The sequence below is a fragment of the Ochotona princeps genome, chromosome 5, assembly GCF_030435755.1.
Source record: "Ochotona princeps isolate mOchPri1 chromosome 5, mOchPri1.hap1, whole genome shotgun sequence".
In the NCBI taxonomy this organism is placed as follows: domain Eukaryota; kingdom Metazoa; phylum Chordata; class Mammalia; order Lagomorpha; family Ochotonidae; genus Ochotona; species Ochotona princeps.
In genome coordinates, this window is record NC_080836.1 from 49,430,529 (window position 1) to 49,455,221 (window position 24,693).

General features: G+C 42.6%; 1 protein-coding gene across 1 annotated transcript in view; it reads right to left on the bottom strand.

The window, feature by feature from the left end:
• LRP2 (LDL receptor related protein 2) overlaps nt 1-24,693 on the bottom strand; it is a 204,196-nt gene that overhangs the window by 3,345 nt on the left and 176,158 nt on the right. Inside the window, exons 64-76 of the mRNA XM_058664591.1 lie at nt 24,011-24,142; nt 22,959-23,090; nt 20,752-20,895; nt 15,347-15,512; nt 13,668-13,796; nt 9,892-10,112; nt 8,289-8,465; nt 6,550-6,669; nt 4,459-4,549; nt 3,618-3,685; nt 3,349-3,469; nt 2,716-2,845; nt 1,875-1,976 (exon numbers count right to left, since the gene is read on the bottom strand). Coding sequence (XP_058520574.1) covers nt 1,875-1,976; nt 2,716-2,845; nt 3,349-3,469; nt 3,618-3,685; nt 4,459-4,549; nt 6,550-6,669; nt 8,289-8,465; nt 9,892-10,112; nt 13,668-13,796; nt 15,347-15,512; nt 20,752-20,895; nt 22,959-23,090; nt 24,011-24,142 — 1,733 coding nt within the window. The remainder of the gene's footprint in view (nt 1-1,874; nt 1,977-2,715; nt 2,846-3,348; nt 3,470-3,617; nt 3,686-4,458; nt 4,550-6,549; nt 6,670-8,288; nt 8,466-9,891; nt 10,113-13,667; nt 13,797-15,346; nt 15,513-20,751; nt 20,896-22,958; nt 23,091-24,010; nt 24,143-24,693) is intronic.

A 24,693-nucleotide genomic window follows, 5' to 3' on the forward strand; every position in this document is an offset into this window, starting at 1 on the left:
TTGAAAAACCTCAGCGAATATAAACAAATCTGCCACAGTTCACTATAACTCTTTTTGGTTTTGTTTTCTACCGATATGGCTGACATGATTTTTATTCTTGAAGCTGCCCAGGACTAAATAATTCCTCTGTATATATCTGACTTTGCAATAAAAATTCCTTACTCCCTAACATCATGGGTGTTGATTACTAAGTCATCTCATGCCTTGATCCTGGGAAGCAAACACATCATCTCTCACTGATCGTGCTCGCTTATCAACAGCAATTTCTACTGTATCTTCTGTGTTTCCTTATACTCACTCACGATCATACTTATGTAAAAAAAATGACACTCTGGATATATGTTAGCAGTCAAATCCTAGAAAAAATGGAATGAATAACTCCCCAAACACAATGGCAAACTGAGAATCCTGTCTGGATATTAAGGGCAAAACTAGTTATTTTAGAGGACTACTTAAATGTCGTTGAATTTCTGAGACTATTAGCATAATATAATTCATAATTTTCTACACATTTTTGCATAACAAGCATGTCATTTCAAGGTTCCCTCTTAAGCCCAAATTGCTACAAATATATAATGAATAAACTGCAGGGCAGATAACTCACTTCTTTTCATATGCTTTTCACCATTTTGCTTTTCCTCTAAGTTGGGTGTGTTTGTACACAGGGCCTCATTTTACTTCAAGTGAAAAAGCCAAATGATATCTGTATATATCCCATCTGTTCTAGTGGGTAATTTAAGTTTTGCTCTCTGGTAGCAAAACACATCCACAATTCTTATAATCCTGCTCCTAAGGGAGCTATTTATAGGGACAGGGGTTTGACGAGGCAGTCATGATGCCACTTCGGACTCCCACACGCCATATAGGAGTGCCTGGGTCTGAGTCCCAGCTCTGCTTCCATGACTAGCTTCCTGCTGATGCCTGGACGTGGGCAACAGGCATAGCTCAAGCAGTTGGGTCTCTGCCCCTCATGTGGGAGACCCGGGCTGAGTTTCAGAATCTCAGCTTCAGCCTTGCTTAGCCAGGGCTGTTACATGTTGAATCACCAGTGGATGAAAGCTTTTCCACTTCTCTCTCTCTTTTTCAAATGAGTATTTCTTTAAATACAGCTATTTTAAAATAAATATTTCCTGCCTATATTAAAATATGCCCTACCTTGACTTTGAAAGGAGTTCAGCTACGCGAATAATGAAATTATTTATTGTCTCCAATGCCACAAGTGTTTGGAAACAGGAGGCACAGGTGTGAAGCTGTCAGGTACTGAATTGGTGCAGGAACCACTCATCTGTCTACCTCAAGGAAATTTCCTTCCCTCCACCCATGCTGCTCTAAACGGTGACTGACGAGTAGAGCTGCACCAAGGAGAATTCAGATTCTGTCCAGCAGTGTGGCAGACCTTAGCAGTTTTCAGAAAAGCACGGCAAAGGCAAGCACAGGAAGGTCCCTCAGCCTTTCACTCCCTTCAAACTTCAGGGACACCAATAAGACCCAGAGTGTGCGCCTGGTCCCCCAAAGCTCTGATAATCATCTACTCCCTTGCTTCTTCAGCATTTAGGGAGGGCATGTGGTACAAAGATATCATGCTTACCAGACTTCTAAACACACTCGCACATCTGCCAGGAGCTCAGAACGGTATGGACTGGCCAGCCCCCCAGGTTTTGGCACCTGCCAAACCTTCAACAACTATGCAGGGAAACAGGATTCAAACTAGTTTCAGGCCATGCTCTGGGTCAGCCTTGCAGATAGAAGCTAAGTCCTGGAGCACTGTGCTTTCTCCTGTTTGGAGAGCTTAGGAGACTCTGCCAAAGACATGCTCAGTGACTGAAGATCCAACAGCAGCCATCGCTGAGAGCAAGGGCTGTATGCCATCTCACCTCGGGAGGCAGAGCCGCCTTCATAGCACTGTCTCTGGTCGCATACATGGGGTTTTCAAATATCACAGGCTGCTTCCCCAGCTCCAGGGCAAAGTGGTCACTCTGGTGGGGAAGGGGAAGAGAGAGGTCACACTGGCTGGATTCGGTTCACACATACACTCACACACAGAGAAGTAGTCTTGGATGTTGTGCCAAAGTTACCCCAAAGATGAAAGTTTAGAGATCTTCACACACATATGCGCACATGCGTGTGCACGCGCACACGCACACACACACCAGCAGAAACACAAGGGCTCCACATGACAGTTCTTTAACATAAGCAAAAGGTACTAAATTACTGGTTAAACGGAACAGAAGTTCTCTCCCTGTAACAAAACTCTTTACAGTCCCTCATCAGTGGAAAACATATGATGCTGTGAAGACATTTGCCTTATCATACTACAAACTGTCATCAAATGAAAATATTACATCCCCCTCCACACCACCAAAAAAAAGAGTTCAATATTTAATATTGTTTATGGTTCCAACACAAAAAATGTAGCCTAGGACAGAGGAAGGTGGAGGTGGAGTTTTAATTTAATCACTACACTTGATCTTAGCCAAAGATTCAGCTGATAAGCAATTTGATTTTATTACTAAGGCCACTAAACACTTTCATATGCATTTCTACAACAAGTATAAAGCTTCCTAGCTTGGTCGGTCTAGTGCAGACCTTCCTCTGACAGTTATGTTCTAACTCAACATTCTCGATATTAGTTTTTTTGTCCTCGATCAGAAGCATTTATTTCACAAAACAGTCAGTGTGACCACTTTCAAATCACCATCCTAAAATCACACTCACCAATGACATAGCTGTGTCGATAACAGATTCAGGACCAAAACCAGATACTCCAATTTCCATGTTGTCATCTACCCCTGATCTGAAGGTCACCCCATTTCCATTTTCAGAAGGCTTGACAAGACTGCTTAAGCTAAGAGAAAGTCACAGGCACATGTGTTATGTTTTTGTTAAGTCTTTCCCAATAGGACTCTTTCCTTCATACTGCTAAATCTTACTGAGAGGCAAGAATCAATTCTCACTGAGTTTATGCATGCTAACTATGAAGACAAGTTCCCTTAGCTATACGGGAATGTTCTAGCGCATTCCTGAATATAAGAAAGCTAAGAGAGGGCCCAATAGGGACCTGTAGGAATGAAGCCAGGCTGTGTTCTCTAATCTGACCCGATCATCCCAGCACTGGGCTTAATCATCAGGACTATAAACCATGATCTGTCACCCAGGTCTCAGAAACAACATTGCTGAAGAAACTGTAATTTGGAATGACAGCTTTAAATCTGTGCTACTTTTGTTCCCATAGAAGAATCTAACTGTCCACTATACTTTTAACTTGAAAATTTAAAATAAAAATGAAGTCACTCACTGGATCATATCATACAGGCTTCTAAAATGAACACCCTACACCTTGAAACTAACCTTGGTAGCTTGGGCAGAGATGGCAAAAGAGAGCCAGTTTTCCTATAGTGGAAAAATGCTACAGTTGCCAGCGCTCCAACTATGGCGATCAAGAGAATTGTCAACAGCACAGCCATTGCTGCTATGGAAGACAAAGAGAGAAGATGTCAGTAGCTGAGGAGTAGGATCATTTATTATTCAAACACCAGGTCAAATAAACAAATAATAAGTAATGGCATTCCACATAGGACCTTGAGTGTTTCCAGGTTACTTAAATTTGCCAAACGTACTTGTTCCTGGAGGGACGCCTTTTGAAAATCCTATTTCACAATATTGTCCCGTGTAGCCACTGGCACATCTAAAAAGTAAAAGAGAGTCAGCAGTAGCATATTGTCTTATCAGGCTCTATACTGCAATTTTATAAGCACATCCCAAGGTGGGAAAGAGCTGCAGTCAAGGACACTACCTGTTAGACAGACAACATATCCCACATGACCTGTACGTATTCTATCAAGAGATGATAAGAGGGAAAAACAGTGATGTGGTTGAGAACTCACTCTCACAGGAGTGGCTATGGCATGGACAGACAATTTTATCTCATCAGATGAAACTATTGGTGCTTTCTCTGACCCATGGAATTCTTCCTTAACAGAGTAAAAATGGGAACTGTGGCCCTTTTCCTTCCTTGCATCTGCTTTCACCAAACACTTTTCATAGGCACCTGTTTATCTTGCCCCACATCAGAGCCTTCTTGGTCATCTGCTTCCCTACCTTTAGCCCAGGCTTTGCTCAGCAGGAAGACCTTGCCCTAAAGCAAGCTCTGTGGACAGCTGTTCGCCCACAGTCCCACTGGCTTCAACAACCCCATGGGGAGTAATAAACGCTGTTGTGGTCCAGGGCTTTGTTAGAAAGGAGAATTCTTATGAATGGGCATTTTAACCAGAGCCCCAGGACAGCACCCTAGTTCCCTGCTGCCTTTCCCTAGAGGTGAGGGGTAGGGGACAACCTGGTTAAAATGTGAAATTAGTGGATGGGCCAGCTTTCTGATGCTGTTTCCTCAGCTACTTCAAGGTCTCTGGTTCCCACAGAAAGAGGCAGGACCTACAGCCGGATCTCAACCTTCATACTTACTTGCATTTAGGCAGATCATTCTCATCAAAATAGCAAGTTCCTCCATACATGCACCTGCATGGGGGAGGCATGGTGATGGGAAGTTCAATGGCTGCAGAAGGGGAAAGCCATGCACGTGTTAGTCAGCCACACTCAGCAGAGCACCCACTCCATGCAAACTTGCACAGGTCAGATCAGTAGTCTCCCATCCAAACATCCCTGTCCCCCTGAGTCAAATGAAGTCTTGGGAGTATCATGCGTTTGGTAGGAAGAAAGAGGCCACTTACAGCATTTTCCCTCAAACAGTGGCTACGGAACATGTTTGAATAGCTAAAATCACCTTGTGGTAAAAGAATCTTAAGCAGTTCAGATTCTCATTGGAGTTTTCAGAATTCTCCTTCATGAACCCAGGGTAAGGTTAATAATTTAATTTGGGCACATGTTGAAATTTCAACTAAAGAATCTAAAGCATCAGCAATCTATCAACAGACACTGGATAGGCAGCCTGAATGACCCTCGATTTCTGTCCTCCCAAACCTTCCTCACATTGGGCCACTGATCCCAGGTCAGTCCCCTTCCTCAATGCCATGGAGGTTCCCGATGGCCATTAGTGCTTCAAGGCACTATTCCAAAACGCCTAAATACATTTGTATTTTGATCACAGAGTTGGGACACCTTCCTGGCTCAGTCCTTCAATTTTAGTCTTTACTCAGAGCTCATTGTATCAGAGAGGCCTTCTCTGAAAACTCTACCTAAGCAAGCAATCCCACCTACCTTACATTCATCCGTCTTACCCCGACTTAGCTGCTTTCTTCACCACCTGACCTATTATACATGTATTGTTTTTTTAAATTTATGATCCTATTAAAATATAAGCTAATGCAAGCAGGGGACTATCTGTTTTGTCTCCTTCTTTTATCTTTACTACTTAAAAACAGTGCAGCATAATACATATTAGGCACTTAGTAACTACTTACAAAACTATTTGATCAATTAACACACTAAACCCAAGAATGATTCCCATCATTAACATGCTGACTTCGATGACAATCTTCAAAAAAATTCACTTAAAAAAGCAAGTGACGTGGCAACTTAGACACACCTCTCCTACAACAGTATATTGTGACAAACATCAGAATGTTTCATCTGCAGCATAGAACACATTTTAAAAGCTTGAACTACCATTTTGTTCAGAATGTTGTGGGAAATACTGAAATATTGGCAATATTTCCCCAGTAGCAGGCAGATGAGCACAGAGGTAAGTGAAGAAAGGGGGAGGGAAGTTGTTTTTTCATCCTAAATTTATTCTCTAAAATTGCCCACTTGTCAGTGTGCTTGGGCTGAGTTAAAGGGTAGCTCCTTGTTTAACAATATCTCCCCCTGGTGGTAGAAGATGGTTAAGCTCCTTTGACATTTTTCCACTAAAACTAGAAGGCTCCTAGGATGCTTGGCCATCAAACCGGCTACAAACAGAGGATTTTGTTAAAAGGTATTTATTAAGCGTGGGATACTAGCTGGGGGAATTTATTCATTCCTCACAGCATACTAGTTTCTTCAGTTTTAAAGTGTAATTACCAGGGATAGATCAACCTCAGAAGTAGGGATGAGAATAAAACTACAGCTTTCTTATTCCAGCATCTATCTCCCAATCATATAAGAACACACAACTTTGAAATGAGCATATGAGAAAAACAGTGAACATCCTCAAGCCCTCTTCCCTCTGCCTTGGATACACCCCTCCCAGCTTGGAAATACAGTTTTCCACTTTGAAGAACTCCAGAAGGATGGAGTGAGTTCTGAGGTGCTGGGAATCCAATGTAGAAAGAAGAAAGGTAGGGAAATCTTGTAGAAAAACCACTCTTGGAAATGTCTTTATCCAACAGTACAACCATAAATTGAGGGATACTGGTTCTCTAGCACTGTGTATTCCAGCAAATCATTTTCAGAAATCACAGTTGGTTGGTCCCTTAAGTCCTACTTACTTCTGTTTATTCTCCCCTTATTTCTTATCCCTCCTTTTCAGCCATTGGCATGCCATACTGCAGGACCCAGTAACTCAGAAATTCTTTAGGCCCTTAAAGGTGCCCATGACTGCCAAGGCAGTGTGCCTACCTGCGTCACATTCAGTGGTGCTCCCCTCTAAAAAGTTGGAGCCTTGGGGACAGGCACAGCTGTATCCTCCAGGTCTCAGAAGGCAGAGATGGCTACACACTTGTTTGCAAGGGTTGAGCACTGGAAAGTAGATGAGAACAGCAGTTAAGTACTGACAGGCGACTAAATAGTCCAACCAAAAGCCATCAACTCAGCCAAGGCAGCATCCCAACAATTCTAGCCCACTCTTTGCCTGGCTACAACATTCACATACACCCCCCATCCCAGCCACCCACAGCAAAGTAGCACAGTTCGTCGCAGGACCCCTTGCCCCATTTCTGTAACTCTCCAACTTTTCAGTTGGCATTGTGCATTTCTTCTGTGCCCTGAAAGGTTCAGCAGGTGGGTATCTGTCTGGTTTATCACCTAGCCCTCAAACTCCAATTGGTGCTAAGCATCTTGAGATGACTCAACAGACCAGCAAGCTCCCAGGCAATATTGTATCAAGATTTGTTATCCTCCCAATATGGACAGACCACAACCCAGCTTCAGGTCAGCCCCGTTCTGGCCATTGAGGGAGTGAGCCAGTGGATGGAAGATTCTCTCTGCCTCTACCTCTGCCTCTTCTTCTTCCTCTCTGCAACTCTGCCTTTCAAATAAATAAGTACTTTTAAAATAAAGGTTTATTTATTTTTATTTGAAAGGCAGAGTTACAGAAAGAAGGAGACAGAGAGGGATCTTGCATTCGCTGATTCATTCCCTAAATGACTACAATGGCTGCAGCTGAAATGATATGAAGTCAGAAACCAGAAGCTTCCTCTAGGTCTCCCAGTTAGTCCAGGGCCCAAAGACTTTAAAAGAATTTCAATGGACTCAAGAACTTGGACTCTATGCTTGATTCACAGAAGGGGACAGGAAAGCAGAGACCTGTCAAAGACCACACAGACATAGGCTCCCAGTGGCAGCTCAACATATTGAGCCAAAAGACATGGATCCCAAGTCAAAAATATTTAATCTTGAAACAAACAGTTCTGAATTTAAAATGTAAACATTAGTTGTGCCACTAAGGCAAATGAGATACTGAACCTCTTTAACTTCAGTTTCCAGATTTGAGATAAGAACTAAGCCTCTTCATTAGGTTTTAGAGAAGAATAACTGAAGCAAGCAGCACCTGTTTTAATATTAAAGAGAGAACTGACATACAGAACTTAGAAAATGGCTGTTTCCTTGTCTCAAAAATCACCACTCTCTTTCATCTTACTGCAGATACTGCTGAAGGCTAAATTAGAACACAGGTAGCCAAATGAAATGAACCCAGACACAAGGACATGAGAAGAAGGGAGGAAGAAATGTCTATGACTTACAGCTTTCAGCTAAGACCCACATATCTCAATGACACAGGGATCGATAAGATGCCTGGTGTTCACAAAACCAGTTTTGTGACTTGTGAACCCAACTCACACTTAGCAGGGGCAAGATGCTGGTTGGACTCTGTGGCTGGGAGATCACACCCCTCACTTCAGACCACAGAGGTGGAGATGCTCCCACTCGTTATCTGCTGCTGGCTCCTCTAATGTCATTCAACCTCCAATTTTATCTTTATTTGGTCAAAATCATTGACTATCACACACACACACACCTTTTACACACCAAGAAATCAGGATATTGTAAACTAATATATTTTCCAGTAATATAGCCATTATTTCGAAATAAGCTTTCCAGATAATTCAGAGCATCTTAATCCCAAAGTTGGTGATTACCTGATTTGTTGTATCTGAGTTGATGAAAGACTCGAACTTGTGTGAGCCAAGGGTTCACGACCAGCATTTTCTCTTTCTCTCCCTTCCCAAATTTGTCTTGTTTCCACACTTCTCCATTCTCCTTAGCTACCCAGTACAACTGATCTTCAAAGATATCCAGACTGTAAGGTTTTACCACTGTTTACAAAAGAAGAAAAATAAAACAATGTTATTGAAAAAAAAAAAAAGCACCCCTCATGACTTCTGTGTCCAACGTCATTCTGCCTGAATTAAACCCTAATACAAGACATGACACTCCATGAAAATTTGGGCAGATTTTCTGTAATCTGATCACAAAAATATGTGCAGCAGTAGAAAATCACTATAGCAGAAATTAAACTAGATTAACCCATACATTCTGATGCCAACTAATCGGGCACTAGTGTTTTTATTCAGGTTTTGAAAAACAATGTCAGAGATTTTTTTCCCTTTGAACATAAGACACTACTAGTCAGACAGGAAAGATGTGATGTGTATGAAACTATTGCAGTTCCGCTGAATCTGGGTAAGGAATCAGAAGGCCCCTTTCCTTCTGGATGTTTCCAGTTGTGACACACTGAAGATGAATACATCTACAAAAGATTAGACATAGACTAATACCGCCTATAACAGGACAGCTTAACACAAATCTCAATTGTTTCAGTAGGTGCTGCTGAAAAGCAATTTTTAAAGTTTATATAAAAAGACTATAAAGGATTGAACTTTTGCTGATGGAATCATTTGCATTTAATTCAGCTTTTGGGGGTTGAGTTGGACACAGGTATCTAAGAAATTATGAGATATAGCCTTGTGGCATAGCAGCTAAGGTCACCACCACCTACAATGCTAGCATCTATCGTGGGTGCCAGTTCTGGACCCAGCTGCCCCACTTCCAATCTTGCTCCCTGCTGATGGCCTGGGAAAAGCAGTGGATGATGGTCCAATTGTTTGGGCCTCTATGGGGGACCTGGAGTAGGCTCTTGGTTCCTGGGTTCTGCTTGGCCCAGCTCTATCTGTTGCAGCCACATAAGGAGTAAACCAATGGGTGATGGAAGAGCTCTCTCTCTCCTATAACTATGTCTGACTTCCAAATAAACAAGTAAATATGGGCCTGGCGGCGTGGCCTATCGGCTAAGGTCCTCGCCTTGAACACGCCAGGATCCCATATGGGCACCGGTTCTAATCCCGACAGCTCCACTTCACATCCAGCTCCCTGCTTGTGGCCTGGGAAGGCAGTCAAGGATGGCCCAAAGCCTTGGGACCCTGCACCCATGTGGGAGACCCGGAAGAGGTTCCTGGTCCCGGCAGTTCCCGGCATCGGATCGGCGCGCACCGGCCCGTTGCGGCTCACTTGGGGAGTGAAACATCGGATCGAAGATCTTCCTCTCTGTCTCTCCTCCTCTCTGTATATCTGACTTTCCAATAATAATAAAATCTTTAAAAAAAAACAAGTAAATATTATATACACAAAAAAAGAACCAGTAAGCCATGTGTGTTAAGAACAGGGTCCTTCTTGAAAAAAAATGGACAAAGAAACTAGAAATATGTTCATTAATTGTATATTAACTTCTAACACATTTCTTACCTCCTTGTGAAATGATTCTCCTGTCACTCCCATCATATTTTATGGTTTCAATAATATCCTCCTTCATGTCACTCCAGTAGATCTGATCATTGTTCCAATAATCAATGGAAAGGCCAGTTGGCCACCCAAGGTCCTGAGACACCAGGACACTGCGATGCTCTCCATTCATCCAGGCCGACTCAATTTTAGGTTCTTTCCCCCAGTCAGTCCAGTACATGAGCCTGCAACAGAAGGTTTTTTTTCATGGGAACATCTCATCCAGTGGTACTTGGCAGCCACAGCGGAGTATGGAGTATTACCCATGGGATAGGCCTCCATTTGCCAAAGATCTGAGTGCTAAGAGGCACTGAGTTTATAAGAGTATGTGTGTTCTATCATTCTTAAAGACTGCACTTCCCTCATAAAAATTGGCTAGCTCTGCCTGCAAAGTAGATATGTAGATCCTTTAAGGTATGTAATGCAAAAAAGATTCCCATCCTTGTGGAACTTCTACTTATTGAAATGTCTCTCTCATATCTCTTTAATATTGAATTGCAGAGTCTCTGCAAGCAAATATGATCTGATAAAGAAGTCCCTAGACCAGGGTTTGGCTGGTCACTTCAAATACCTGGAGCTCACTTGGCAGGTGAGATGCTGGAAGGGAGGAGACCCACTCTGAATGGCGATGACAAAGATCAGCAACGCCCTATGTGGCAAAGAGCTCCTGCCAATGCTGCACTCAGAAGGCAAAGCTACCTGTTGTGATTTGTTCTGGCATTTTCCAAACCAGAAATTCACATTTTTTAAGTTTTAAATGTCACCAACTAAGTAGAACTTAAAACTCTTTGCACTCAAGCCAGACATGGGTCTTCTTTGATCCAACAGCCGTGGATCTTGCATCCAATCATCTAGTAAAGATCAGTCCTATAATTCTATTGAGGATTTTAGATAAACTAGCTTTGGTAACAATGAGGCCATGACCTTTCTCTTTACTACAGCATTAGTTTGAAGCTTATCAACAACTGGCAAAAATCACAATAAAATAAAAAAAAAGTCCACATAGTGTATTACCCCATACTATATAGAAGAGACAAATCCAGAGTGACAGCCCAGGGATACCAGGGATATGAAGAAAGATGAGGACAAACAGACATTGGTTAAGGGGTGCAGGATTTATTTTAAATTTATTTCGGTGGTATTTACACAATGCAATATATTCTTAAAAGGCCTTTCCTTCATGCTTTTGTGTTGTTTATCAAGCCCAAGAGCAGACTGCCTGTTCTTTCACCTGTTTGCATGTTAGACATCCTTCCAGCTCCTCCCTCACCCTCATTTTCCTGGGAAGCAGTCCTGCATCACCACACCAATGCTTTATCACCCAATATTTTATTAATTATCCCAACTTCCAAGTTCAGTGCAAACAGTACTTCCTACATATACTAGGGTGCTTCAAAAAGTTCATGCTAATGTGTAAATAAAACTAAACATTATTTTGCTGCAAAGCCTCTTGTTAGTCTTATGCTTATGTTTTATTTATTTTTTTTAAAGATTTTATTATTATTGGAAAGTCAGATATACAGAGAGGAGGAGAGACAGAGAGGAAGATCTTCCATCCGATGATTCACTCCCCAAGTGAGCCGCAATGAGCCGGTGCGCGCCGGTCCGATGCCGGGAACTGCCGGGAACCAGGAACCTCTTCCGGGTCTCCCACATGGGTGCAGGGTCCCAAAGCTTTGGGCCGTCCTCGACTGCCTTCCCAGGCCACAAGCAGGGAGCTGGATGTGAAGTGGAGCTGTCGGGATGAGAACCGGCGCCCATATGGGATCCCGGGGCGTTCAAGGCGAGGACTTTAGCCCCTAGGCCACGCCGCCGGGCCCAGGTTGTTTTATTTTTAATACATGTTTTCCAATAACCTGGGGAAGACCTCTTGTGGTTTCCCTGGAATCCCTTCAAGCTAGCAGAAGCACCCCAGCATTCACCATTGGTTTCTGCATGACAAGTTTCTTTACCCTGATATTAAAGTCAACAACTGTTGACTAATAGGACATGATATTATTTATCCAGGGATATAAGTTGAAGTTAGAAGTTGTAATGACTTAATAGATATTTTGTATGATATAAATAGATTTATAGAAAGAACCTTAGCATAATGGCAGGCACACAACAAAAAAATGTAATAAATGTTGGCTTTTGTTAGGGTGTTCTTTGTGTTACTATTATTACTCATCTTCATCATCCTATCCACTCAGTGGCAGATCATCTACCAAGGTACCTTAAGGTTTCACCTATCACAAATGCTTTAGAAGAAATGTGAACAGCTGGATTCTCCCATCAGAAAGTTGTACCAGGGCAGATCTTTCCTTCTTCCTCTTCAGTGTCAGCCCTTCCCTGTCAGGCCTGCAATGACCCATCCCGGCAAGAAATGAATTACAAAGAATAAAGCAAGGAGGGCCCAGAGCGGTAGCCTAGCGACTACAACTCCTCATCTTGCATGAGCCAGGATCCCAAATGCGCGCTGGTTCATATCCTGGTGGCCTATCTTCCCAACTAGCTCCCTACATGTGGCCTGAGAAAGCAGTGGAGGATGGCCCAAACCCTTGGGATCCTGCATCTGCGTGGGAGACCCAGAAGAAGCTCCTGGCTCCAAGCTTTGGATCAGCTCAATTCCAGTTATTGCAGCCACTTAGAGAGTGAATCAGCAGATGGAAGAGCTTCCTCTCTGTCTTTCTTCCTCTCTGAATATCTGACTTTCCAATAAAAAATAAATGATTTTTTTAAAAAGCATATTATTTTAAAAAGAATAAAGCAAGGATCATGTATGGAAAATGGTAGAGGGAAATCAGAACGTGGGCTTATCAAAATAGGTCTAAAAGTGAACTGTAGAAAGATGAGTTAAACAACATTCAGGAAACAAGCCACAGCCTTCCTATTGCAGTGTATACAGCATATTGGCTCCTAAGACATTATTTAGGTAAGACACCAAGAACAAATGACCTATGTGGTAGACAAGGTCACATTACAGCTTCATCTTATTAGGTAAGCAATTTTCAAATTTATTAGAGTCTCAGGGGGCAGGAGCTCAGGTAAGAAATACAACAGACTCAGAGTAATCACAGTTTATGGTATTCCACATACAAACACTGCCATATCTACAGAGGGCCATATCACTTCTGTCCAAATGAAAGAAGTATTGGAGACTATTAAAAAAAGAAGTATAACTATCCTGAAGATAAATTTGTGAACCTTAATCTTATTACCCAGATAAATGTCTTGAAACGCAGAGAAAAATTACAAAACTAGTTTTCAGACTAGGGTGATTTATAGATTAAACTACTAAGTTGGAACATTTGTGCAAATAAATAATGATATATTTATGCACATTATATATATGCATATTCTGGTTATAAATATTCAAATTTTTTGCTATGAAATATAAGCCGATCCCTCGCTGAATTTCAATGAATGAGTTACTTTAAAACATACAGATGAAAAAAACAACAGTTCTCTACTTAAGAAAAAGAACAGTTAAGTTCACAAGGAATATTAAGGCTCAGAGCTTCATCTGACAAAGAATTCATTCAGCTAGAAAGATTCTCTGATAAGTTCTTGCAGGATTTACCCAACAATAATTATTGACACTAAGGGCTTGTTATAATTATGCACATGTTCATAGATGCTTTCCAGAAAGTTAAGGAACAGTTTTAATACAACTAGGAAAGAAAATCATTTGAGAGACATGATGGTAATGAGAGGAGTAGCAAAGACCCAGAACATTAAAGGTTCCTTCAAGTACTTACCCTAGTTTTGGATTCACAACAATTGTTGCGGGTTGATCCAGCTGCGTGGTAATTAGCCACTTTCGGTACCTCCCATCCAGTCTAGCCACCTCGATCCGTTGATTTTTGGCATCTGACCAGTAAATGTGCCTGAATGCAGAGGGACAAAGCTAAATAGCTCAAAAGACTACAGTGATCATTTTTGGAAAAGGGGCTTGAACAGATAGCTCCCCGCAAATCCGTAACAAGAACACAATGCTCTCTCTCACAAAAGCCCTGAGCTAAAGGGACATCTTGGGAAGGTTACATGTGGAAGAGTGAGGAACAGGGAAACAGGCACAGGGGGTCCGGCCTGGTCAGATAAAGCTGCTGAGTCAGCTAGCATCAGCCATGATGGCAGACACAGCAGTCAGACCCGCCTCCCCTCCAGCAGCAGAAGTCATGGGGCTGCTCCTTTCATTCTGAGTGCTGAGTCCACTTCATCCTGAGCCAAGAACCCCATTGGAATCAGCAGAAATCTGCCAATAGTTCCAAATATGAGCAGGAACAAGTTTTCTGAACAGCAAGGTCATCTTCTTCTGATTTCCAATGCCAAGTCTGCAAGTCTCCTAAGAAGCTCTTCCAAATAGAAAGAGCTTCGTCTGTTTCTTCATACTCTCATTCATTAACACAGAGAGACAACACTTTAAACAAGAAGACACCTCTGCCAGTGCCAGACTAGTTTTCAGAAGAAAATGTTAACATATAAAATTTCAAGTTCCTAACTCCCCTAACAGTTCCTTGAGGCCAAGTTTTCCTAACAGAAATGGCAGACATGAGTCTCTCGCTAGCCTGAAGGCACAGTGGGGACCCAATTAACTTCTTTGGAGAAGCTTCAGTCTTTCAGGAATATCAAAGCTAAAGGGTAAGAATAAGCTGACACTAAAAATGATTCTCCCTTCTCGTAGAGAACAGGAAGCCCACCATCCCTACCATTTTTTCCATTATTTTTAAGAATATAGAGGACTGGGACTGTCTGAGCTCTTTTGCAGGCAAACATTTTCTCACCATAATTACTCTATACAATCCTCCTTTAAGAAAGAGCCTTAGTTCATTTCTGCACGTCTCATGAGTCTACCTCATGAAGCCCCTACTTAAGTTTCTTACTTAGGAATCATCCAAAATATAGGACTCTGTTTCCTGGGGCCAAAGAAGGTCAAAAAGAGCAGGACAAAGCCAATAATCCCTATTAATGCCAACCCAAAGATTAAGCAAGACAGTCAAATTTCCCATCTGTTCCAATAGATAGTCTCTTAAAAACATAAGAGGAGCATTGCTGCTTCCCAAAAATAATTACCAAAGAGCAAATTTTCCTCCTAACTGCTTTTCTGGGATAATTGTGAAACTATTCCATTTCTAAATAATGCTACCACATTGAAATGTAATGTTGGCATCCAATCCCCTGGCAGTAACAATGCTCTTCTAGATACAATACAGAAGAATGCTCTCCTCGATAATAATACAGAATGCTGGCTTGGGTGCCTTTCCAAACCTTTTCACATGGGATATTTATATGACACACAGAGGTGCTTGTCAGGGCTAGAGGGAGCCCAGACATTGTCATATCTGGGCCCAGTTTTAATTGTGTGTCATAGTGAGCAGTAGGGAGCTCTTGACAGGAAAGTAGAATAAGCCAGAGTGGGGAAGTTTGACAAATTTACCTTCCAACCCAGTCCACTGCTAATCCATCTGGCTGCATTATGTATTTCAGGCCCAGGTCTTCTTCATGTATGAGATTATTGCTGCCGGATTCAAAGTTGGGTATGTAGGCCCGTTTGATAGCACCAAACTCAGAGCCCTGTGCTAGCACAGTGTAATACACAACACCTATGGAGGAAGACACATAGGCCAGTGAGAATACCAACCAAGGCGAGATGTGGGGTCGAATCAGGTGAATCATTATTCATTTACTGATATCTCTACCTCACTGTTTTTATAATATGAATAATGCATTTAAATTAATACTATAAACCTCCAAGTCTATCATACTCCAGCACCTAGCTATCATTGTATCATTTTTTAACTCATTGATGTTGTCTCAGTCATTTCAATTTGAAGATAACTCCTTAAAAGATAATTCTTGCCAAGAGCTTATTTATTGTCATCAGGGTCAAGTTCTAAATTACAAAACAGAGTGTAAGGATAAACAAGGACAAACTGTGGAGGATATGAAATCATAGTATCAGTGGTACTAATGCATGTAGCTGATAAATCCTGTTTTATATATAGACAAAAGGATAGTGGACAGTAGATAGCAGGCGTTTTAGGAACTGTGACTTAAGGTATGTACTAGGTGCCTTCTTAAAACCTTACTGTATTGCATGAGTAAGTACGAAAACAATGAATCTCACATTGTCGTGGCCATTGACAGAACACAATGCATGCCACATGTATTATCTCAGGAGGTAGACTGAACTCACTGACAAACAGAAAACTGAGAAGTAGTAAACTGCTACAATTTTTCAAGCCATAAAGTTAGAAGATGAGGGAGGCATGGACAGCGTTGTTCAAAGAGTTCATGGAGAACAGAATTAAAGCAGGTTTTCATTTCAAAAAATTGAAATATACATAGTTTTCCATAACATGCATTTCCCATGACCTCAATGAAGACCCTTGCTATACATAGATTGACTTCCTGTCATTTCTAGTTCCCAAGAATGGTTTGACATACCTTGTATAGAAGACAAATTGTTTACGCCAACTTTACAGAGTTAGTAATGGCTCAACAAAGGCACTTTTCCCTTCATTCAGCCAAAGTCTGTTTTAATTTTTTTGTTAATGGAAAGGAAGGAGAAAGACACACACACACACCCTCAGAAAGAGAGGAAGAGAGAGAGAGAGAACACTTCATATAATGGTTAACTCCCCAAATGCTCACAATAGCAAAGGCTGGGGCTGAAACCAGGAGTTGGGAACTCAATCCAAGTCTTCCGCAGGGATGGCAGGGACCCAGCTATTTTAGTCATCCCCACTATAGCACAGGGTGCATTAGAAGGAAGTCAGAATCAGAAGCCACAGTGTGGTATTAAACCCAGACATTGTTCTATGGGCCACGGGCATCTTAGCCAATAGGCCTAAGACCAACTGTATTAATTAAATTTTTTGAGCCCCAACCACATATACTAAACTAGATGTTGATTTGAGTGCTATCTATGTATACATGAAAGAACTAGATTTAATCTCTATCTGCAAAGAGTACATAGTTATAAGGTAGAGAGAAAAACATGCAGTCAACTGGTTATACTCATAAATGAATGCAATGTACTTCATGAAAAGCTCATTTAAAATGCTACTGGCTCATTGGTGAAAACTCAAAGAACTCTGTCAAAAAGCTGTCCCAGAGGAGGTGACAGTTAAGTTCAGTCTTGGAGGTCTGATTAGAAAACTTCCAAATATATAAGGGTATAATCTATATGAAAAAAGATAGCTGTTTGAGTAGCAGATGTGAGGTGCTCCAGAAAGGATACCCCCAAATGGCACAAGGCTTACATGGAAGTCAGGCAAGGTTGGCCAGACCCAATGGCCAGGGTGAGGCATCTGGGCCAGGCTGGTTAGAAGGGGCTTCCTCTTCCATTCAGGCATCAAATTTAATTCATCAAAAATAAATTCTTGCTGAAACTTTCGGTAGCCTGCTGCGTGCTGGTGGGTGTCAGGCAGGAGCTGTCCCTGGGCCTGTCCAGGTTCCAGAGGCTGCTCCCTTCATGGTGAGTACACCAAAGAGGGAAGTGTGGAGAGCTGGGAGGGCACAGGACCCACCCACCACCATCATTGGATGGGGGATGGGATTGAGGAGGGGGCGACCTTGGGTCTGGGGGTTAAAACCATGGCAGCCTACTGATTGCTGGTGGGTGCCGGGCCAGGGCATCTTCATGCTCAGATCCCTGATTCCAACCACCACTGACACGCAGTGAGCTGTCCCTGGGCAGTCAGCATGCCATTTGGCACCAGGCTCTGCCTGCTGACTGCCCAGTAGCGAGCTCTGGGGTTTTGGTTCTTTGAATTGCTGCTTAGGTAGCTCCACATTGAACCCACTGTGCTTCTGGGACGTGAATCAATCCTAAAGATTCCCAATGACAGAGTAACTTTTCCTTTGAAGGCAAGCAAGGATTAAGAGACCTGGTAGATTGGAGGAGAGGGACCAGATGATCTTTATGGATAAGACTGATATACCAAACTCCTTTAAATACTGTGTAGAACCTGCAATCACTGAACAATGATGACCACTGAACACTAGTCCATGCAAAAGCTAACGCGGCTCGGGGCTTCTCTAGCAGGACTATATCCTATTACCTGACATGATGATGGATCCGGAGACAGCTCACATTAGGCAGAGCCATGACATTAACTAGCACATGAGAGAACCATATCTGAGGGTAGATTTTGTGGGAGATGTGTGGGCCAAATCCTGTGGAAATACCAGCCCCACTGATTAGCTCAAGAGTTGTGGTGATGGACTAAGCTAGGTGTGACCAAGGAACCTGCCATCATTCACAAACAAAGGAACTGACAACAGTCTGGACTGATCAAGGCAGCAGCACCCAAATGTGCATCCTGAATAGGGTGTGGGGTGGGCCGTGCTGCAACGTTCACCAGCTCATGCAAGGCCAAATGGAAGGGCAGACTACGCCAGGCACTGGCCTAAAACCCAATGGCATGTATGAGAACTGGGTCTGGGAGTGGGTCAAGTGGAGGAACTTGGGACCCTCTACTGGTGAGTCACAGCTCTGGCTGGTGAACAGATGGTCCATACCTGGGGGTCAGACAAGCTGGACAAAGTAGCTCCAATGGCTGGCCAGTGTGTGAGTTGGTAATGGAACAGGGTGGACTGGGCAGGACTGAGCAAACCTTAGCCCACAAGCAAAATTAGAAGTCAGGATGGAGCACAGGTCATGCCAAGCCAGGCTATTGCACCTGCTGGTCTGCATGAGCCAGGGACACTAAGTCACAGTGTCTAAGGCAGGGGTCAGGACAGGTAAGGGGCTGTGCCAAGCTGAGTCAGAGCAACCACTGGCATGCATGTGATCAATGGCTGGGAACAGGCCCAGTTGGGAGCTAATGGGACACCCTAGCTGGGTTGAGATCCCCACCAAGGGCACAGGGCTGGAATAGGGTCTGCGTTCTGATCAGGATATAGTTGTAGTCTCCCTTGGCACAAGTGTGGACTGGAACTGGATGCACCAAGCCGAGCTAGACTCCAACACCATCTGGTATTTTGGAGGACCAGGGTAGATGTGGGATGGACAAGGATAGGTCTCAGCCCCTGCTGAGCCATGTGTGTGAGCTGTATGTGGGTATGGACAAGCCATGGCTGGGCTGAAACATCCAACAGCAAGAACCAGTTTGAGTTGAAGGCCAGTCAGGAAAAGACACTGTTCCTGCTAGGACAGGAGGTGAACTGAGTAGGGCTGGCTCATGGACCCACTGGTATGTGCAAAATCTGACATTGGGAGAGGTTCTGATGGAGGAGCCTGGACAACTCCTCTGGCAGGACACAGACCCTGCAGGTAAGTGCAAGAAGCATGATAGGAAACAGCCCAGAACAAGCCATGGAAAGTTTACCACTGGCATACATTTGGCATGGGTCAGGGGCAGACCAGACTGAACCACTTCACGTCATGCATTGGCAAATCTGAGCACCAGAACAGAGTATGGGTCGAGCCAAGATTGATCGCAACAAAATCAGTGTACATTATGGAATGCCAAGGTGAGGTGACCTGTAACAGATGTGACCTCAGTGCCCAACAGCACACATGAGAACCAGCAAGAGAGTGGGCAGAGGCGGCAGGGGGAATAAAAGGGGGTTCTCTTGCTGGACAGCTACTCCCACTGGAGAGTGTGAGCTGAGATGGGGGCAGACCAGACTAAGCAGGGCTACAACACCTGTGCGCCTCATGTGCATTAGATCAGGAAAAAGCCAGGGTGGGCTGATTATTCCTACTGGTACAAACTACAATTAGAGTGGGTGAGGGTTATTAGGGCGTAGCCACAGCATCAGCTGGCAGAAACTGGCACTGGGGGCTAATTCTGTCAAGTCAAACCACACAACCACCTGGAGAGTGCATAATCCGGGAGTGGGAGTGGCCTGGGAGGGAAATAGTGGGCTCCTCCCTCTTGGGTTACCACTCCCACTGGAGGACACGAAAACCAGGGCAGGGGCTAGGTGGTTAAACAGAAAGACACCCAACAACATCTGTGTGGGCTGGATAGTTGAGCTGGTTAGATGGAACTAGGCTTCAATACCCAATGCCATGTATGAGAGCCAAATGGTATGTGGGACAGACTGGACTAGTTTGCTGCACATACTGGCAAACCAAGGCAGGGGGCAAGCCTGGTGGGAGTTATGTGGGTCGCTCCAACTAGGCTGCAGCTCCCACTGGTTTATGTGAGGGCCAAGTGTGTGCTGGGCAGAATCAGGCTGTAGTGCAACAACCATTGGTTCCAGTGGGAGACAGGGCTGAAAACAGAACCAACCCAGCAATTGCAACCACCAGCTGATCAGAGCGATGAACTGTGCTGGGCCCTGTAGTTGCTAGTACATACAAGAATCTGGTCTGGGAACACCTCAGACAAAGTTTCTTTGGGGATCTCTCCAATCGACCTGCCGGACTCAGGACCCTAACCATGAAAAGACAGAGGACAGAACAAGTCAATCAGCCATCTCAGTCATATGTTGGCAGTGATAAACTGGGCAAACACAGACTCTAAGATAGACTATGTCAATCAGTGGATTCTTCAACGACCTCATCATGCTTGGTGTGGCGAGATTGGCAGCAATTCATAACTGCTGAACTGTCAAAACCACTTGAGCAAAACCCTCGGAGCATGCCCCACATCAGGGACCTGGGGCGGGTGGGAGACTGGGTGGGGCTTCTCCCTTAAAATCCCCCTTTTACCTCAGATACATGAAGGAAACAATATGGAACTAATAGTCTTACCCACTTTCCTGTAGCCCTTGAACCTTTTTACCCTAATGAACTATGTAAAGATTGTCAAAAAATATAATTAATAAAAAGAAAAAAAATTCCCCAACATTCTGTCAGTGACAGACACCAGACTTCATACTCACTGAGGCCTATGCCCTCAGGATCCCAATCATAGTCAACAGCTTGGATGCGTTCCTCATCTTCAAGATAGTCCGAGAACTTCTCAGAGGAGACATTATACTTTCGAATTCGAACATTTTCAGGCAGGAGCAATAAAGGAGGGTCACCTGTAAGCAAATGAAGGATGATGTCACCTGCTTGAATTCTACGTGCACTTTTTAAGTACAAAGTAGAATATAAAATACAGAGCAGGCCACTCCCCCACAATTTTAAAAGATATGGAAATTTTTTCTAAGATTCATTTTTTTTTTTCTTAGAAAGGCAGATTTACAGAGAGGAAAAGAGACAGAAAGAAAGATCTTCCACCTACTGGTTCATTCCCCAATTGGCTACAACATCCAGAGCTGAGCTGGTCTAAAGCCAACAACCAGGAGCCTGCTCCGGGCCTCCCACAAGGGTGCAAGGACCCAGGGCTTTAAGCCATCCTCTACTGCTTTCCCAGGCCACAAGCCGAGAGCCAGATGGGAAGCAGAGCAGTTGGAATATGAACCAGAGCCCATATGGGATCCCAGCACATTGCAAGGAAAGGATTAGCCAACTAAGCCATTGTGCACACTCTATAAAACATGGGTCTTGATAGAAATGCAATTCTGTTCATCAGCGAGGCTGGTTATCACACTGGGCTATAAAATCCATGACTGCATAGTGCCACCCTCATCTCTGGTAGAAAGTCACCATTCTTTGAGGGCTCTTCTCAGTTCTTTATTTTTTCCCTTGTGTCAGTTTAGAATAAAGCCAAACTGAGTCTGTCAAATCTACATTTTCATTGAACTCTTTTTCATTTATTCATTGATGTTAAAAATCACAAGATGGAAAACATTCACACTAATATGGGAGAAATATAACATTTACAACCTTACTAAAAGTTTACCAGGAAGTTCTCCTTGCTCCCTTGCTACTCCAAGATTTTTATGATTCTTTCAGCAGGTAATCAGTTCATTTTAGTTTTAGCTAATGAGAAAAATACAGGTGTTGTTTATTTAAATTTTTTTGTTAAGAGTTATTTCAATGGCAACAGAACCCAAGATGTAATGATCTGAATTTTTAAAATATAATTTACTTGCATAATGAATTCAATTGAAGTAAATTTTATATATTTTCTCTGTCTTCACATTGTATGGTATAAATATGCTAATCTGTTTTTATATCTCCTTAGTTAAAAGTTTAAAATTTGCCTTTTACTATATTGTCAAATGCCTCTCTTCTCATTTTGTAATCACTGTCAAAAGTGTCTGAAGGATAAAATAGTTAAATTAATTCATGCAAGGCATTCTTTCAAAACCCAATTTATATGAAAAACCTGAATAGTCACTTGGGCCATCTTTTTCCTACTTCTTATCAAGTATCTTACTGAATAGTTAAAAACTTCAAATTGAAAATAAAAAGCTATACTCCTTAACTAGCATATGCTGATTTAGATCAGCCTTTGAAATCTGGAGTATAGCATCACTGATATATTTTCTTTTTATCATTTTTGTCAGGTATTTATTACTACCTTTTAGACGAGATTGGGTGCATTCAAGGTTGTATGGCCGTAGACTATTACTACTTTTTTTAAAAAAATCAAGCTTAGCATTAAGCTAAAATGTGAAACCAATGATTGATGTTATGAATACCCCAGCTTTCTTTTTGTCTGTGATCACCAGTCCATGAACAATAAAAAAAGGATATGTCAACAGAGTGGTTTTGACTGTGACTCTTTTTGTGTCTCATCTCCAATTTCAAGGCCTCAAATCTTGATCACAGTGGAGTGGGAGGTGGGGGCCTTGTCAGTTTTCTTCTCTTGGTGACCATACCACAGATAAATTGTAGTTCTGTTTGAATCTTCTGAAGGGTGACAACTTATCAACTTTTTAAAGTTTCTAAAAAGGTGGATACGAGGCTAAATCCAGAATAACAAGTAACACCTGATGCTTCTTATAATTCTTATGAATTTGCAGGGGGAGTTAGGGAAAGAATGTGGCTATTGTTATCAATCAGGTGATTATTAAGGGTTATTTAAGGGCTATGGTTTGAAGAGCAGGATAAGACACTAGACAGGTTTTGGAAGAGAAGTAGCTGGCAAATTATAAATAAGATGCCAGGAGTCAAAATTTATTTCCTGGTATAACGTTTTCCTCAGCATTTCATTCCCCACAAGCCAGGTGATCCAGATGTGAATGCATCCTACCGTCAGCTGCACACCGTTCTCCATAGCGGACACTCATAGACTTAAAGCCGTCAGCACAGAAACACTCGTAGCTTCCTTTGGTATTCTGGCATTTCTGGGGACAGACTCCAAACTGCTCACACTCATTGATGTCTGTGGGCAAAATCAAACCAAACATGGGAGTAGGCATACTCCCATCCATTCCTTAGAGGCCTACCGCGGCTCAAAATGCATTTCACAAGCAAGTAAGATTGAGCAGGGTGCTAACAAGAAGAAGCAAAGCCAGTCATATTTATGGAACATGTTTGTTTCACATTGCTGTTTTACATGCTTTTCACAGTTGTTTCTCTCTAAACAAACACACACCCAGGTAAGGAATACCATTAGGCCCAAAGCCTCCAAGTTGATCAGGCTGGAGACAGAATTTAACCTGCAGAGGAAGACTGTACAACAGCAGGCGACATCTTGCTCTTTAGAAAATAGCTGTTGCATTATTCCTTGGTATCCCATCCCTTCTGCCAAAGAGTTTCAGGAACAAAAGCCACTGGTTTGGTTTTTCAGGTGCATTCTTCAGCTACAATTTCCAGAAGATGCTTAACAATCATTTGAATGTGCCACATTATGAGGCAGAAAAAGAATATTCACATAATCAAAAGTCAACCTGACAAGCAACCTTTGAAGTCCGTATTTTAAATTCATTCATGTCTGCCATGAGGACATGCATAATAAATACCTTTGTTTCACTTAAGATGAAGAAAACATGCCTTTTGCTTGTTTCTTTTCATTTCACCTCATGTTGGAAGAGGAAGCAGCCCTGATCACCCACGTACTTAACATTCAAATAAACTCCATGTATAGCTGAGCGTGCCCTTTATGCTAAGTACTTTGTTAGGCACTGGTAAGCTAGTACACATGAGAGGGAAAAGCAATTGGCATTCCTGAGAATGTTTATGATCTAGAACCACAAGTTTAGCCCCACTGGGGAAATTAAACAGTGGTTTAATAAAAGAGAATGACTGAAGAACCTAAACAGCATCATTTTCTAACAAGAATGGGGGAAAAAGATACTCTACCAAGGCAGAAGTTTCTGTCCAAAACGCCAGCTCTGTAGCCAGGTTTGCAAGAGCAGATAAATCCTCCTCCACTTAGTTCAGTACAGTTGTGTTCACACAGATTTTCAGCACATGTCCTATTTTGCCCTAGATCTGGAAAACAAAATCTCAGTATTATAAATGAAAAACCACAGCTGTTCAGGAGGTGCAACTACCCATAATCTACTATGGGACTTTTTGAGCAGACTTCTTTCATAACCCTGGAAAGAAAAGTGGCCTGGGGATTCTAACTTCTGGTATCGGTGTGCATGCCACTTACACAATGTAGCTGAGGTTAGCTCTTTCAGGCAACTTTCCCTTTAGGTGCAGCACTTCAAAGCTCATTCTCAGAATTTCCCATTCTGGACATCAGAATTAGGAAGCTGATGATTCTACAACTACCACCACTCCCTTAATAGCATGTTTTATAGATACATAGATGATAGCAAATACTTAGATAGATGGATGGATGAATAAAGGACATAGATAGTGGCTAGAATAAAATTATAAATAGAAGGAAATTACAAAGTTCTAAGACTATTCTTTGCCTAACATTGACTAATTCATTGTATTCACATATATCAAATGTTGGGCAGGGTACACTACAAAGCATAATCATAACTCATGCAACTACTCTTAGAGCCACAATCTGGCATACTTGGAAA